The sequence below is a fragment of the Pyrgilauda ruficollis genome, unplaced genomic scaffold, assembly GCF_017590135.1.
Source record: "Pyrgilauda ruficollis isolate IOZ18807 unplaced genomic scaffold, ASM1759013v1 scaffold49, whole genome shotgun sequence".
NCBI lineage: Eukaryota > Metazoa > Chordata > Aves > Passeriformes > Passeridae > Pyrgilauda > Pyrgilauda ruficollis.
Window position 1 is genome coordinate 1,038,754 of NW_024526488.1, and position 14,709 is coordinate 1,053,462.

General features: G+C 37.2%; 1 protein-coding gene across 1 annotated transcript in view; it reads right to left on the reverse strand.

Moving 5' to 3' along the window:
• VAV3 (vav guanine nucleotide exchange factor 3) overlaps positions 1-14,709 on the reverse strand; it is a 148,714-nt gene that overhangs the window by 67,655 nt on the left and 66,350 nt on the right. The window contains exons 11-15 of the mRNA XM_041479637.1: positions 13,939-14,007; positions 11,422-11,508; positions 10,903-10,988; positions 10,395-10,527; positions 9,952-10,061 (exon numbers count right to left, since the gene is read on the reverse strand). Of these exons, the coding sequence (XP_041335571.1) occupies positions 9,952-10,061; positions 10,395-10,527; positions 10,903-10,988; positions 11,422-11,508; positions 13,939-14,007 (485 nt within the window). The remainder of the gene's footprint in view (positions 1-9,951; positions 10,062-10,394; positions 10,528-10,902; positions 10,989-11,421; positions 11,509-13,938; positions 14,008-14,709) is intronic.

Below are 14,709 nucleotides of genomic sequence, written 5' to 3' on the forward strand. Positions count from 1 at the left end.
TTACTACAGATGTTTCCCAAGAGAATAAATAAATGGCTGAGAGATAGCTTACTATATAGCCCCTTCCTCCTATTTTCCCAGGTGGCAACTAAGTATATTAAAATCCCATTAATCCCATTAAGTTTTAATTTTAGAAATATGTCCTTTCCAAAAAGTCTTGTAGTCTTATTTTATAATTTTTCTATACTGAGTATATCTTTCCTTGAACGTTGAGTATTCAGATATTTCAGTATTAGCCTTGGAGACCAAGAACTAGTGTCCCACATTTGTCTTGCATGGACATACTACTGAAAGCTTACAGGCTGCCAAATCTAACAGAAATATAATCAAGGGATAAAATGAAGTATTACATTTGCTAGATTAATTACATCCTTAGAGCAAGTTTAAATATTAAATAGGAAATTAATAAAATGCAAACCATAGGGCCTTTACTGAAAGAGCGCACGAAAAAGTGGCTTTATGAAAATGCAAAGAGTAGAAGCAAATAGAACATGGAGCCTTTGGCTCCTGGTTAGAAATGTCAATCTTATAGCACAAAACAAGCAAAAAGAAGCAACAAGAAGCTATTCAGCAGCAGAGAGCACTGCAAATCTACCATCTTTCACCTCCAGCAAGGAGTTAAAGGAAGGAGACTTCATAACACAGCACAAGGGAAAATACTTCTTTTACTATAAATCTAGTTACCATTGCATTTAATGCTACCAATTAGAAACTGTAGTTTAAACAACCTGCAAGGTCCAGTGCTGTCCTCCACTAGTGACCAGTTCTCTCTTTCTTGCTGTATTTTGAGGGCCATTTCCTTTAATTGCTTCCTTGGCAGCTTTTCAATACCAGCTTGACTTCAGCAATTAAGACCTTAACAGATTTCCCCCCTCCCTAGGTCTAGGCCACTGAAAAGGTGTTGCTTAAACCCACTACAAACAATTCAATTAATGTTGAAAAATTGCTGCTCTGGAGTACTTAATTAAAAACTCAACTTCTCTTTCCCAAACTTCAAGTATTTTTAAATTAAATTTTTCTTCTTAAACTGGAAAGGAAAATGTATTACAGGAGGGAAAAAATCCTCTGAAGAAGTTTGATATTACTCGGATATATGTACATGAGAAGCACATCCATGCTTAATCAGAGCATGTACAGGAAAACAAGGAATGAATGTTTCACACAAAGATAAATGCAAAAGTAACCCTTTGTAAACAGATCAAGAAAGTTCCTTTCAAAAGTGAATTGTCTGCAAAAAAGAGGGTATCAGCAAGAGCAGGTGTTGAGCCAGATAACCTTGGGTAGGCCACTGCTGTTAAATACAGAGCAAGCAGACCTTGTAAATATTGACTGAATCAAGTCATTCTCAGAGGACTGATGACAAACCTCTCAGGTATCACTGAGGCCCAGAGATGCTCCTCTATCTGCCACAGCTCAGTGGCACTGGCATCTTGGAGAGCAGAGGAACATTCTCTTCCCCCAGCAGCAGTCTCACAGCAGTTTTCTGAGTAACGTGAAACAGCAGCAATTTCTTGGGTTGGAAACAGGCTGTGGAGCAGCCATGGGCTCTGCATAACAGTGCAGTGAGACAGCTGCCTGCCCTTTGGGGTTTACAGTTCTCCCCAAAAGGGGTAAAAAAAACATGCTAGGAAGTTCTAATTATACTTCCTATTTTGGGGTTTGACTTCTTTTCACAAAAATACTATTTAGGTGAGGTCTCAAAGATCATTTTCCCACCTTACTATCTTCAAGAAATGCAATCGTGTCACAAGAAATTATGCAGAATTCAGTTGTATGTAACGTGCTTGAAAAATGTCCATCATTTTTGAAATGCATTGTATTTGAAACTGAATAGGCATTTCACTTGATTAAAACTTGGCTTTAGAGAATAGTTAATGCATGTATGCCCACCTGTGAGCCCAGAGGCATAACAAATAAGGAGATGCATGAAGTATCAGATAAAGAATCTGCAGTGAATTGCAATTGTTTTAAGTATTAAAAGAAGAAATACTACAGGGAGCTCAGATAAAACTCCATACCTTGAACTCTCCTCAACTTTCAACCTCAAGTTAGACCTTTGTATTTCAGAGCTGATGTTATCCTGCACTCCATGTTATGTTTATAATAATTTAAAATGCTCTATCCAGAACCGTTCAGCATTATGGACACCCTGAGCACGAACTGCTGAAGATCATTTTCAAGTGTATGTGATGTGAAATCTGATGCTGTACTCATGCAGTATAGCTTATAAAGGAAACAGCACAGGTTAATACCTCTGGATACTGAAATTTTTTATTCAAGGTTTACTTATTGTATAAAAAATTGGCATCACTGCAGAATATGCATCAGTAAACTCAGATGTAATGTAACTATTTCTAAGATACTAGTTGCTAACAGAAATTATTTATGAAGACATCCAAAGTTAAAATTGCTAGTTTGTGCCAAAGTCACCTCCTTTCAAAACTTCAAGCACCTCTAAAATTCAGCCATGACAATTGGTACTAAGCATCTGGAAAACTTTACTAGCACTAAAAAAAACCCCACCCCACAACAGCATGTTACTGTCAAACAGGGCTAAAAGCTCTCAGCCAAACCTCATATGAAGAATTTCTTGCAAAGATGGTCCCAAGACACATGCAACAGACTCACCCTTAGGATCCCAGTCCCTACACACAGAGCCAGCCTTACATTTGGACTGACTTTACACTCCAGCCATTTCAGCTCTGTGCAACCATCACCATTTCAACTGGTCACACAACATGCTGTCATCTACTAGAAAATGCATTTGTCAATAACAAAGTAAGAGGGCAGAGAGAAAACCACAAATAAGTAATTTCAAATAAGTAAAATACAAATAAGTATTCGTTTTTAAATCTTTACAAGGATTTTGTTATTTACCAAAACATGAAAAATAAAAAAGGCATTCCTAAGAGATACTTTCACTAGAGGAGAGCAATGCCATTTCACAAAGGACAATTTGCAGCTTCTTTTTTACCTTCTCAGGAGCAACACTGATTACTTACAGCTAATTCATTTTCTCTGTTCCTGCTCAGCTGTTATATATCAGAATCATCTTTGAGAATGCTATTTATTGAAGTAATCAATCAATCAATTCTCCATATGTTAATACTCAAACATTCTGGTTTGTCACATCAAAGAGTCTTCATCAAGAAGACATGTTATAAAATTAAATTAACCATATCACAAGTAAATTGTGCTTTTGATCAAGAACGCACAACTTCTAAGAATTTGCTTCGAAATTTGCTTATTTGATCATATGATGAGTGGCTTTTTTGAGATCAAGGAAATTATCTTGTTAACTTTTTGGAAACATACTGCATTGTTTCAAACAAGATAATTGCTTTCCTTTTTCTTTATCGGTCTACTTCCCCAAAAAGCATGGGAGGTGAACTGCTTTGAGCTAATCTATTCCTGTACAACATTGTTGAACACTACCTGATAGGAACAAAGCTCTGTCAGACATCAGTATTTGCAATTCAAGAGCGTCTATACTTTATATACATCTGTATTCAATGGCTGAATATTATTTATGAAAGCCCTAAGTCTTACAAATCCACATTTACCAAGTTGCTTGTATTGATAAGCTTTAAATATTTTATCATATTTAGACTTAACTGAAGATAAGTCTGTATTTTGGAATCAAAAACTCTGAAAATACAGGATTTATACTGCCATTAACTTGCAAATTATTAGAGAAATACCCATATGTGCTAAGAAAAAAGGTAGCATTGGTTTGCAGAGAGAAGCTATGACATCTATTCCTATAACCAGAGTATTAAGACAAACATGTAATGCAGCATTCCGTGTTTTAGCACTGAAAAAACTCCTTGCACAAGAAAGGCCAATATTAAGACGGTGGGACTTTATTTTTATGGTGTAATGTCACTACCAATTTATTCCACTGAATTTTAAGAAGCACTAATTTTCATAGTAATATTCCTCAGATACTGTAAGGTAAGTTGTAAAAACTTAAGGATTGGGATATTTTTGGTTTTTTGTGAACTGGAAGACATAATACTGAAGTATATTTATCACCTTGAGGTGTTTACCCACTGTTTTCATAAACTCTTGTTTGCTTTCACATTTTAGACTGTCCTTACACTGTGCTCTTAATCATATCCAACATCTTCACACAGTTCTTGCTGTGTCTGGAGTAATCTAAAGAAATTTTATAACTATAAATATGTTGTGAATGATTGCTTATGACCCTGGAAAAAATTCGATCAAAAGCAACTGGAGTCACAGCAAAGAACAGTCAAACATTCTTCTTTAACAGACAAGAACTTGGCATTCATTTCTGCAGTATTGCAATACTTATACTGATGAAAAAACCCCAGGCAGACATGATTGTTTATTGCTTTGGTTACCTGTGTGAGGTTGGTACAAGTGCAACATCTCTGCAGGTTATTTAAAAAATGCAGCAGACATCTTAAGGCTTTTATGATGCTCTGATAAGAAAGCTTTAATTTAATATGCCAGTGTTCAATATGTCAGAGCTCAGATATTCTCTCAGAAGAAAGCTTAATGCACATGCATTATTAATGCACTACCTGAGGGAACAGATCTATTGGAGTGGAATCTGACCAATGTCATTAGTCACAGAGTGCACAGCCAATGTGAAAACACAAATGATAATAGGTGAGAGGACACTTTGCACCTACCTTGTGTCTTGTACTAGTTTTCACTAAAATTTAGAAAACCAATGAGCTCTGGGTGCAATTTATGTAGTTTTCCTAACCTAAATTGTTGTGCACACACTTACCAGGTTTGATAATCAATGAATCTCAGGATTATTTCCTCACCATCAGATGATATGTTCTGTGTCCCTTGAGTTGCAAGGTGTGAATTTATGTTGAATTGATGCAGCAATTTATCAAAAACACATTAGACTTTACCTGAGCTGCTGCACAAACTCTCTAGTGACCCAAAACAAAGTACAGTGTAATTAAAATTAAAACCACTATTTTGTGAGGGCTGTACAGCTTTCATGTCTGAAATTTTTTTTTTAGGTATTTAAAAGAAAAATCAGATTCATTAACTGCATACAATTAATGCATACCCTAATCACTATAATGAACCTGTTTCCCACTGATTTTTTCAGGCATTACTAATTAGACATGACATTAATATTGCTATTTCAGCTAGGTCAAAGCAGAAACTACAATCATAGTACTTCAGAAGGTGAAATTTTAACTGTTCCTCTGCCTGCAAGATCTTTTCATAAATTTCTCAGTTTGCAAAAGGCAATAGTTGAGTAAAGGCTAATTAAAAGGTGTGTTACAACACTGTTGCAAGGAACTTTACATTATTGGTTCTGTGTGTCTTGAAATCCAGCAGGACTAAAGCTGACACAGCCCTGAGCAACCTAAGTCTTGCAGGAGACTGAAGCCAAAAAGCTCTACACACCTCTTCCAACCTAAATGCTTCTTTAAATTGCATTTATGTGTAAGATGTTTCTATACTCAAGTTTGCTGACAGTCATTTTTACACTGGATTACAAAACCCAGTTGAGAAAGGCTTAATTAAATTAGGAAACTGGACAACATAATGACACAATAAATTCAGCATAAACCAGCATAAGATATTACATGTCATATTACACTAATGGATTCAAATATTGTCAGTGGGAAAATATAATCTGCAGCTTTTCATGGGAAAAATCTCTGCTGTTGTGGTGATGAGAACAAACACCTGCTTCATGCTCTACTGTGATCAAGAAACAAACTACACACAAAGTATTTAGTGGATGGAAGGGAGTGTTAAGTGTCAGCATGGGACCGATATAGCAGCAATCAACAGATTTTCTTTCACCATTTATTCTATCATCTCATGAGAAAATAGAAGAATTAAATTCTTCCCAACAATGATGAGAAAAGCAGTTGCTATATAATAAGAAATTAAGCCTTGTAGTTAGTCAGCTAAGTAACCATATAACTGAGGTACATACACAGAATATGTACACAGGCATACAACAGAGGGACACTTCACCTTTCACGGAATATTTTCTTTTATAAAGAATGGTTTGCATAAATTCATTGACACAAATATTAGCCAACTATTTTTAAAAATAATAATTTTTAAAATCAAAAAGCATGTGTAGAAGAGCTTTCTAGGGAAAAAATATCAATCAACATTCCCACTTTTTAGCATAAGCTGAATAACATGAAAGTATTACACATTTGTTCTGATTCTTTTGGTGTTTTCAATAGGGGAGGAAAGAAATCAAACAAGATGTGCTACTAGAAAAAAAAAAAAAAGATTTGTGTCTCACACAATCAAGTTTTTGAGGTTTTAAATGGCCCAGTTATAGCAAATAAACCATGCACTTCATCACATTGCTGACAATCTTTCATTTAACACATGATGTCTCTAATTTGGCTGAATGGGAACAATAATTTGGCTGTACACTTCTATCAATATTATCCTGGATATGGAATGACTTTGCATTTAAACCAATGCTATTTGACACACTAGACCAAATTTAAGCAGTCCATGTCTGGTACAGTAGCCTTCGCAGCACTGTATTTGAAAAGATGCTCATTTACCCTTGCAGCTAAAGGCTCATCCACTGCAATAACCAGAGCTCCAAGAACAAAATAGCAACTGCTCAAGCTGGCCACTGTCACAGTCAAGCCCCACATCTCTTCCAAGGGAATAAGCAGGTTACACCCCCTGTGCATGCAGAACGTGCATTCACATCAGTGAGAGAAGAGGCACATCAAGGCACAACTCAGGCACTGGCAATGATGGCTCCTCTTGAAACATCCTCCAGTGCTTTCTGACAGACAGCTTTATGAAAACTTCTCCAATCCACCAACCAAAGTTTCCACTTTAAGCTTGACTGCAATGTTAACTATTAAGCTGCCCCAGGGTCCTGCTTCATTTATTGTGATCTAGAAAATCCAGTACTCCAAAAGAAGCAGCAATTTTGGGTTGTACACAGTAAACTTTTTTGGGGTGGTATGGGTAAATGAGAAGCTGTGGCTATTACTATGTCTAGGTCGACAGTGCAGCCAGACCACAGTATCATTGTTGTATAAGGATGTGCTGTATGAAGAAACTTCAAGAACACCCATGAAATTCTCAGGAGAAAAAGAAATTGTGGTGTTTGGTATATTATGTATTTTCTAATAAAGCAATAGTCTCAGGAAAACAGCATATACATACTGTAGGAACAGAGCTGCCATAAATAAAAAACAATAAATAATAAAATAAATAAAAGCAATTTACTCAGTTTCCTATGACCAGTAACCCAGCACTTCCAACCTCCCTCAAAACAAAACTCACCACACACTACACTAACGGAGCTGGCTAAGAGGTAGAATATTTTCACAGGTTTTTGAAATTAGCTTTCCAAGAGAAATTTACTACTCTGAAAAGTAACACTCTGGAAATAGCACTGGGGTTTCATCTAGCCTTCCTTTAGGGATTTTCCATACCAAGTATGCCTAATGTATTCCTGCCCTCTGCACCTAAATCAAGTCCAACCAGCAAAGCCGTGTTCTCTATTTCATACTTCATCAATAAACTTCCCATATCTGGAGGCAAATACTCATTTCAACAACACCAGCGTCTCCACAATAGGTGCTTTTTCAGCAAATAAACTATCATCACTTTTTCATACACCAGTATAAACATTTAAGTTCCCCCCCCCCCCCAAAAAAAGAGAAATTACAGCCTAGCTGAAATAATTATGCCTCTTAGACTGTTCTAATAGCAACAAGGTTAATTCTTACTTTAAAAATAATAAAAGAGATCCTAGCTCGTTCTGTTATTATGTTCTTAGATTAACACTTGCGCAAACCTGACTTCAACACACTGCTATCCCAAAGGCATTGAAATTTCTGTCTGGAACTCAGTAAACAACATCATTTCTGGCAATCCAAAGTTATTCACCCCTTCAACTGTGCTGGGTTTGCAGTCCTGTAAAATTTCAAGTAATGAGAAGTATTTTGCCCATGGAAGCAGTAATTATATTGAATGCAATGAATAAGAGCACAATTTCCATCACAGCTACTTTTCAGAGCAGAAAAGTTAATCTACACAGTAGACAGTGAGAACCCTGAAAACTACAAATGAAACCAATCAAGTGACCCTTCAACACACTTGGCTTAGTTTGTTCCCAAATACAAACCCTTGTGTCTCAACATGCATTAGAAGACCATTATTGCTACATGCATCAAGGTATGTTTTGGGAGAGATGCTGAGGGAAACATGCAGTGAAGTCAAAGCCATGTAGCAGAGTTGGGGATAAGCAGTGAGAACTCCAGAAAGGATAAAGCAATAATGCCATTGCATCGTGGTGCACCTGAGCCCTGATCCTCCTGCTCCAGCGCCTCAACCACATGGAGAGAGGTTAAACTACAGGTATGGCTTTACAAGAAAGACAAACATCCATGCAAGGCACCACCACCCATTTTCAAAGAACAAGTCCATCTGCCAGAGAGGAAAGAGTGGCACACAAACTCACCAACCATTAAGGTGCTGCCTGCTCTGCTCCCACAGACCAGCAGCAGCCATAACTCCTGTGACAGAGGCACATTGCCAACAGCTGAGCAGTGCTGGCTGCTGCCCAGCACTGTATGAGGGCAGAGCTGCACTCACACACCAACACATGGAGGGGCAGGGGAGAATGGTCCTCACACAACCATAGAAATGGCTGGGAAGAATTGGGGAAAAAATCATAGTGCTCTCCCCACTCTTAGCTCCTTGCCCCACTTCTGGTTTGCTTGGTTTTTTGGGGAACTGGGCCAGGATGCCTGAAGAGTGATGAAGAGTCACAATGCTGAAGGTGATAAGTCTGAGCGCCTCACTTCTCACACACATGTTAATGCTAAGTAAACACAATTATGGTATTACACAAAGCACAGCAGGGAGAGCAGAGGGCCAGAAAGAGGTACACTTGCAAATAAATACCTCCTTCCAATCCCAATTATGCCACCTAGAATTTTTTGCCAAAACACATGTCATTTTGCCTTCAATAAAAATCAGCAAGATGGGAAAAGTAGTAAACAGGCTTTATTGTATCTGTCCACCTCAGGTTCTCCTTCCATATGTTTCCGTTATATCATTAACACTCATCATACTGAGGTTTATAAAAATTATGTATAATTTTGGAGGAAGTTTCACTCAAACCAGCTCACAATACCCTTTTTCCTGAATCCACACCCCTTTACAACCACATCCAAACCCACCACTGTTAATGCTGTGTTCACTTGGGAGACTCTCATTCCCCCTCACACTTTTTCTTTCTGTAAAGCAAGCATCACCCGTCATCCAATTCCCTTGTGCATGCTTTAAATTTAATCACAATACCCAAAGTGTCAATAATCATGTTTGTCTTTCTGACAAGAATGAGAAATGGAAATACAGTCCATGCTGCATAACAATAATGTAATCTGCAGTGCTGCAACTGAACAACTTACTTTTCAAGAAGTCTAAAGCAACCTCCTCTCATTTTGAAACATACAAAGGAAATCAGCTTTTTGAAACTCCATCTAATATGCCAAGCAACTTGATTCACCTCCTAACTAATAAATTAGATAAAACCCCCTAGGAAAGATGCTAGCATCCCCTCCCAAACCACCAGCATCACCTTTCAAAAGCATACTTCAATTAGTCAAAATTAAAATGGGATAGGAAAAACGTTACTATTCTGATAGATATTTATTGTTAATATAATTATTATTTCCCCATGGTTGCTTAAGACAGCACTACTAAAACAGTTTTAGTGGCAAGGTTGGAAAATACTACATAGCCTAGAGTGCCCTCTTCCTTTTCCAAGAGGAATTTCAAATACTGTTGATGAAGATGTCAATCAATTGTTTCTCAGAAAGCCAAATAAAATAGAAAACTAGACTGTATTAAAACATGAGAAAAGCTCCATATAATTTAAGCAAAATTCTTACATGAGTGATGAAAGTGATTCTACCTTAATAAAAATATACTTACAGAGCCATCTGAAATTGTTCAAGCCATTTTTTCTTTAAGTCTTTAGTTTTGCAATAAACTTCTAAACCATTTTCACCTTGGATATGAATGAGGTAGAAGCCATAAGACCACTGCATAAGAAGATTGGTAATACAAAAGTCATCAGTTATAAAGAACTGAAAGGGGGGGGGGGGACAGGACCTCTAAAAAAAACAAAGCATTGTATATTCTTTAATTAATTTTGGGAACAGTAAGACCACTTTCTTGCATTCCCTTAAAATGACTTACTCAAACATTTCAATTACTTCAAAATAAACAAAATTTAAATCTAAATATTCACTCCAGCTTACAATTAAAATGAAAAACATCTTAAAGAAATTTTATTTACATTTTAAACTCCCATAAAATGCTTCAAATTCTTGCTAAAAATAAACATTTTATGTGAATTAGCAACAAATATTTACCTTCTTATTTTCTTTATCAGTAGTAGGGTTATTCGTAATTTTGTATTTCTGAAGATCTATTATTTCCTTCATTTCATAATTATCCCCTCTCCGTTTGCAAACAATGACAGCTAGATCAAACAAGAAGATATGCCTATGAAAATACAATATAGAGATGGTTAAAAACACTCCAGAAAACTAACACCAAAAAGTCTTATTTTACACACTTTTGCCAGTGGCACTTACATTTTTGAAGATGAACAACTAAACTACTGGCTAATAAAACAGCCAACACTGAAAGTACTTTTGCTTAAGACCAACTCCTTGTAAGGGACTTAGCGATCTTAGACAATAATGTAACAACTAATTGTCCATTAATCACTTTGCACATTCACTTGGTCAGTGGCAGACAGGCTCTGTGAATGCCCAGTGGAATGGAAAGCCCTCAAGAATCAGTGAGCTGACCTCCCATCTCTCAAGAGTTACTTTGCAGGCTGTCAATAGCGAACACCACAAGCTATGCCATCACCTGTCTTGCCTTGCACGTTTGTCCAATGTCGTTATCCTTATCTCCCCATCACCTTGAGGTCTGCCATACTGTAAGAGGGAATGGTTCTGAAATAGAAGTAAAATGTATGATTCCATACAGCAACACTGTGAAGATAACACATTCAAATGTTAGACACTCATTCCTTTTACCCCAATAAAGGACTTTTCAGACCAGGAAACAACATCTTTTCCTCACTAACATAAACAAAATACTACAAAGAATCAGTCCATTCTATTTTTGTCTTCAAATGGGAAAGGTTTTCCCATTACAAAAACTTCTGAGAGTCACTGTACACCTACAAACATATTTAACTACTGACAGCCAGAACAGCAAGATTCATGTACTTTAATATGCAAGTCATTCTAAACCAAGCAAGACATACTTATACTTAAATATTATCAAGAATATTATAAACTCGTATGAAATGAGGACAAAATGCATCAATATGTTTGATCAAAAGTGATTTTAAAATTATATATAAATTAAAAAATCACGTACCAAATTCTCTATTGATAGTTGAAACTGTCTAATTTCCCGAAGTGTTTCGTTATCTCTCTTTACTTCATTCACATATTGAGCCAAGTCCTAGAGTATCAACAGCAAAAGGGAGGAAAAGAATAACTTTTATATAACAGACTGCTTTAATAGATTATTTTGACATGTTTATTTCTAATTTTATCTTTGTCTTATCTACATATTTAGTAATTTCTTTTGAAATTCTCTTCAACATTCAAGAATTACCAATATGTATGCCTAAATAAAGAAGGAAAAAAGTGTCTGCATATCTTCAATAAGATTTACAACACTCTTCATGATATCTATTGGAACATGAATTTACTATCAAGAAAGGGAGAAACAAGTAATGAATTCTAAAAAGAGCTGATTTTTTTTTCAGAATTTCCTTAGTGTTTTATTTTCAAGATTGAAGATGGAAACGTAGTTTATGCAGCTCACTACTGAACTCAATATCCAACCTCTGAGGTAAATAGGAGGTAAATAGAGAATATAGCAGAAAACATATATAAGGCAGCTCAAAAGCAGAATGTAAGGTGTAAATGAATCATAAACCTGGGTGCTTATAAGTTACGGCCCCAGCAGGGGGATTTGCTCTTACTGTTGCACAGGAGAGAGAAGCCGTTACACAGCAGATTTTAAAATTCTGAAGGGATATACTGCCTGAAGTCACAGGGTGAGATCATTATTGTGCCCTTCACCAGAACATGTACTGTGCACATTTCACTAAAGCCTTTAAAATGCTCTGAAGATGCTTGAGTAATAGTGACAATTTGCTGGGGCTTCTGTGTTTATGGGTAGAGATGAGGAGTGAGCAGAAGAGGTAATTGGCAGGGTCAGGAATGCTGAGAGCAGCAGTTGGAAAAGGCATTCTCATCTTCCTAACTTGCTTTTACAGTATCCCTTCAATATGGTCACAAATTTGGAGGGTGGGAGGAAAACACATCTTCTCCCTAAGATGTTTTTAATCAAAACCTATGAATAGCTGCAGTCATTATGCTAGCTTCCCAAATGGATCTGTGCAGAATACATTCACGTCAGTCTCAAAAGGCTTGGGTTAGAAATTAAATAACCTCCTTTCTTGCTGCCAAAAGAAATCCAATAGCATTATTCTTCTAAGAATTTTCTTTCCTGGGGGGCAGTACCACTTTGCTAGCAGTTTTTCCAAAGACATTTTCTTTTTTTCTCTCTTGGTGAGAGACACCAGGGTTTTTAGAAGCAAAACACCAGTGCTACACTGTTATTTTTACTACAATGGCAGAGACTACAGTAAATCAGAATGGGAACAATGCTGCAACCTTGGGAGATGGTTGAGACACCCATACCTCAGGGGTTTGTGGGTTTGGAGGGGGTGGGGGTGAGGTTTTGTAGTATTTTATTTGGTTACACTCTGCCAGTACATCTCTGCCACAGCCACTCTGGCAAGAGACTTCTTTGATCTTTACATCCAACGGACACCAGCAATGAAGAAAACCAGCAAATTGGAAAGAAAAAGCAGGGGTAAATTTAAAACAGTTATTTTCCAAGCCAATTAGCAGCAAGCAGGATGCATGGCCTGCCACTAGATGGATGAACATTGTGCCATCTCTTTTCAGTCTCCGAGGGAAATTATCATGGTGCCCATCCCTCTATGTTCACTGCACAGGGATGGATAACAAAAAAAGGGCAATAAAAATCTCATATTTGTGCTGCTTTGTATTCCAGACATTCAAGGCAGCCACAAAATATGAGACAGCTGTGTGACCCAAGACTAACTTAGTCTGACTTCAGCATCTACTGTGGACCATACAGATTACAACAGGAGATTTAATTTATGTCATGTTGGCTCCTTTCTCCACAGAGCACAGAAAAATCTTTCCAATTCCAGCACATGAATGTCACCATTCATGCCACGAAGGCAACTGAAGCAGACCTGTGCTTTGTTTCTGAAGCTGTGCAGAGGAGCACATAATACATTACCTTATGCACAAAGCAGCACAGATACTCTATAAAGCATTTGTTTGTACCACTTGCAGGTGAATCTATAGTGACAAGTACAGTACCTCCAGAAAGATACTACTGCTTTCAAAGGTAATGCCACAGAGATCATATTAAGATGACAGAAAAAGGCCTTGTAAACAAAGACAGCTCTCCATCTCACTGGGAAATTACTGATCTTGATTCAAATTGACTTACAGTAGTAGAAATACTCCTAAATTTCAGAAGCAAGACCAATATGATTGAAACACCTGTTTTCCAGCAAATGCAAAAGCAACCCAAAATGTGGAAGTTCCATTTCACAAGCCCTCTGCTTCAGAAAACTACTGAACTTGTTTCCCAGACTTGAGTAAAACCCTCAACTTCACACTTGCCATGACAGACAAAGCTCACAGGAACCTGTGAAAACATGTTTGAAATGTTGTGAAGAACATGATCTCCTCCAGGAAATAGAATTCTGAGTTACCATTCCAACAGACATTAACCACCAACAGACATAAATACTTCACTGCCATAAATACTCACCTTCATTGCATCAAGTGCCAGTTTTAGATTTGACTTCTCCATGGCATCAGTAGTGTGCTTTACCAGCTCCTGTGGACAGAGCAGTTAAAACTTTCCACCCACTGTTTGTCATTTTTATAAATTGAAATCATCATTGCTCATCCCCACCCCCAAAAAATACAGAAGCCAAAACCAGAAAACACAGCCCAAGAATAGGCATTTTCATCCCCAGAGTGAGCAGCCTATCAGTGAGTGGGGACTACTGCAAACAGTTAATTGGCAAGTGTTTAGGAATGATTGCTGCACAGCCTAAACACTGACTTCAGTTGCTAATGAACCATCACAAGAAGTGAATTTGGTCTGTCTAGCACTTAAAACTTGCCAAATCAGATCATAACTATGTGCATGCTGGAAGCCCAGGTAAACAACACTCAGGTTCATTTACACATTGCTATATGGTATTTCATCCTATTCCAAAGCATGCACTTGTCCACAGACAGGGATCCATGCTGGCAGTAAAACCTCAGCTGAAGCATGCACAGCTTAAAAGTCACTGTCTCATCATAGCTAAGAGGAAGCTGACTCAGAAAACATACTGAAATCAAATTTACATGTTCAAAGAATTCTTTTAGCCACTTCCATATGGAAAATACAGAGTCTTCTTGGGGCTTTATGAAGTAGAAGTGCAACCTCTTGGGGAATCAGGCCATTTCTTCCATAATTTGAGGCAATAATTATATATTTCAGCTCAGATAACTTAGTAAAATCATAAGAAATGGAATAGTATTTTAG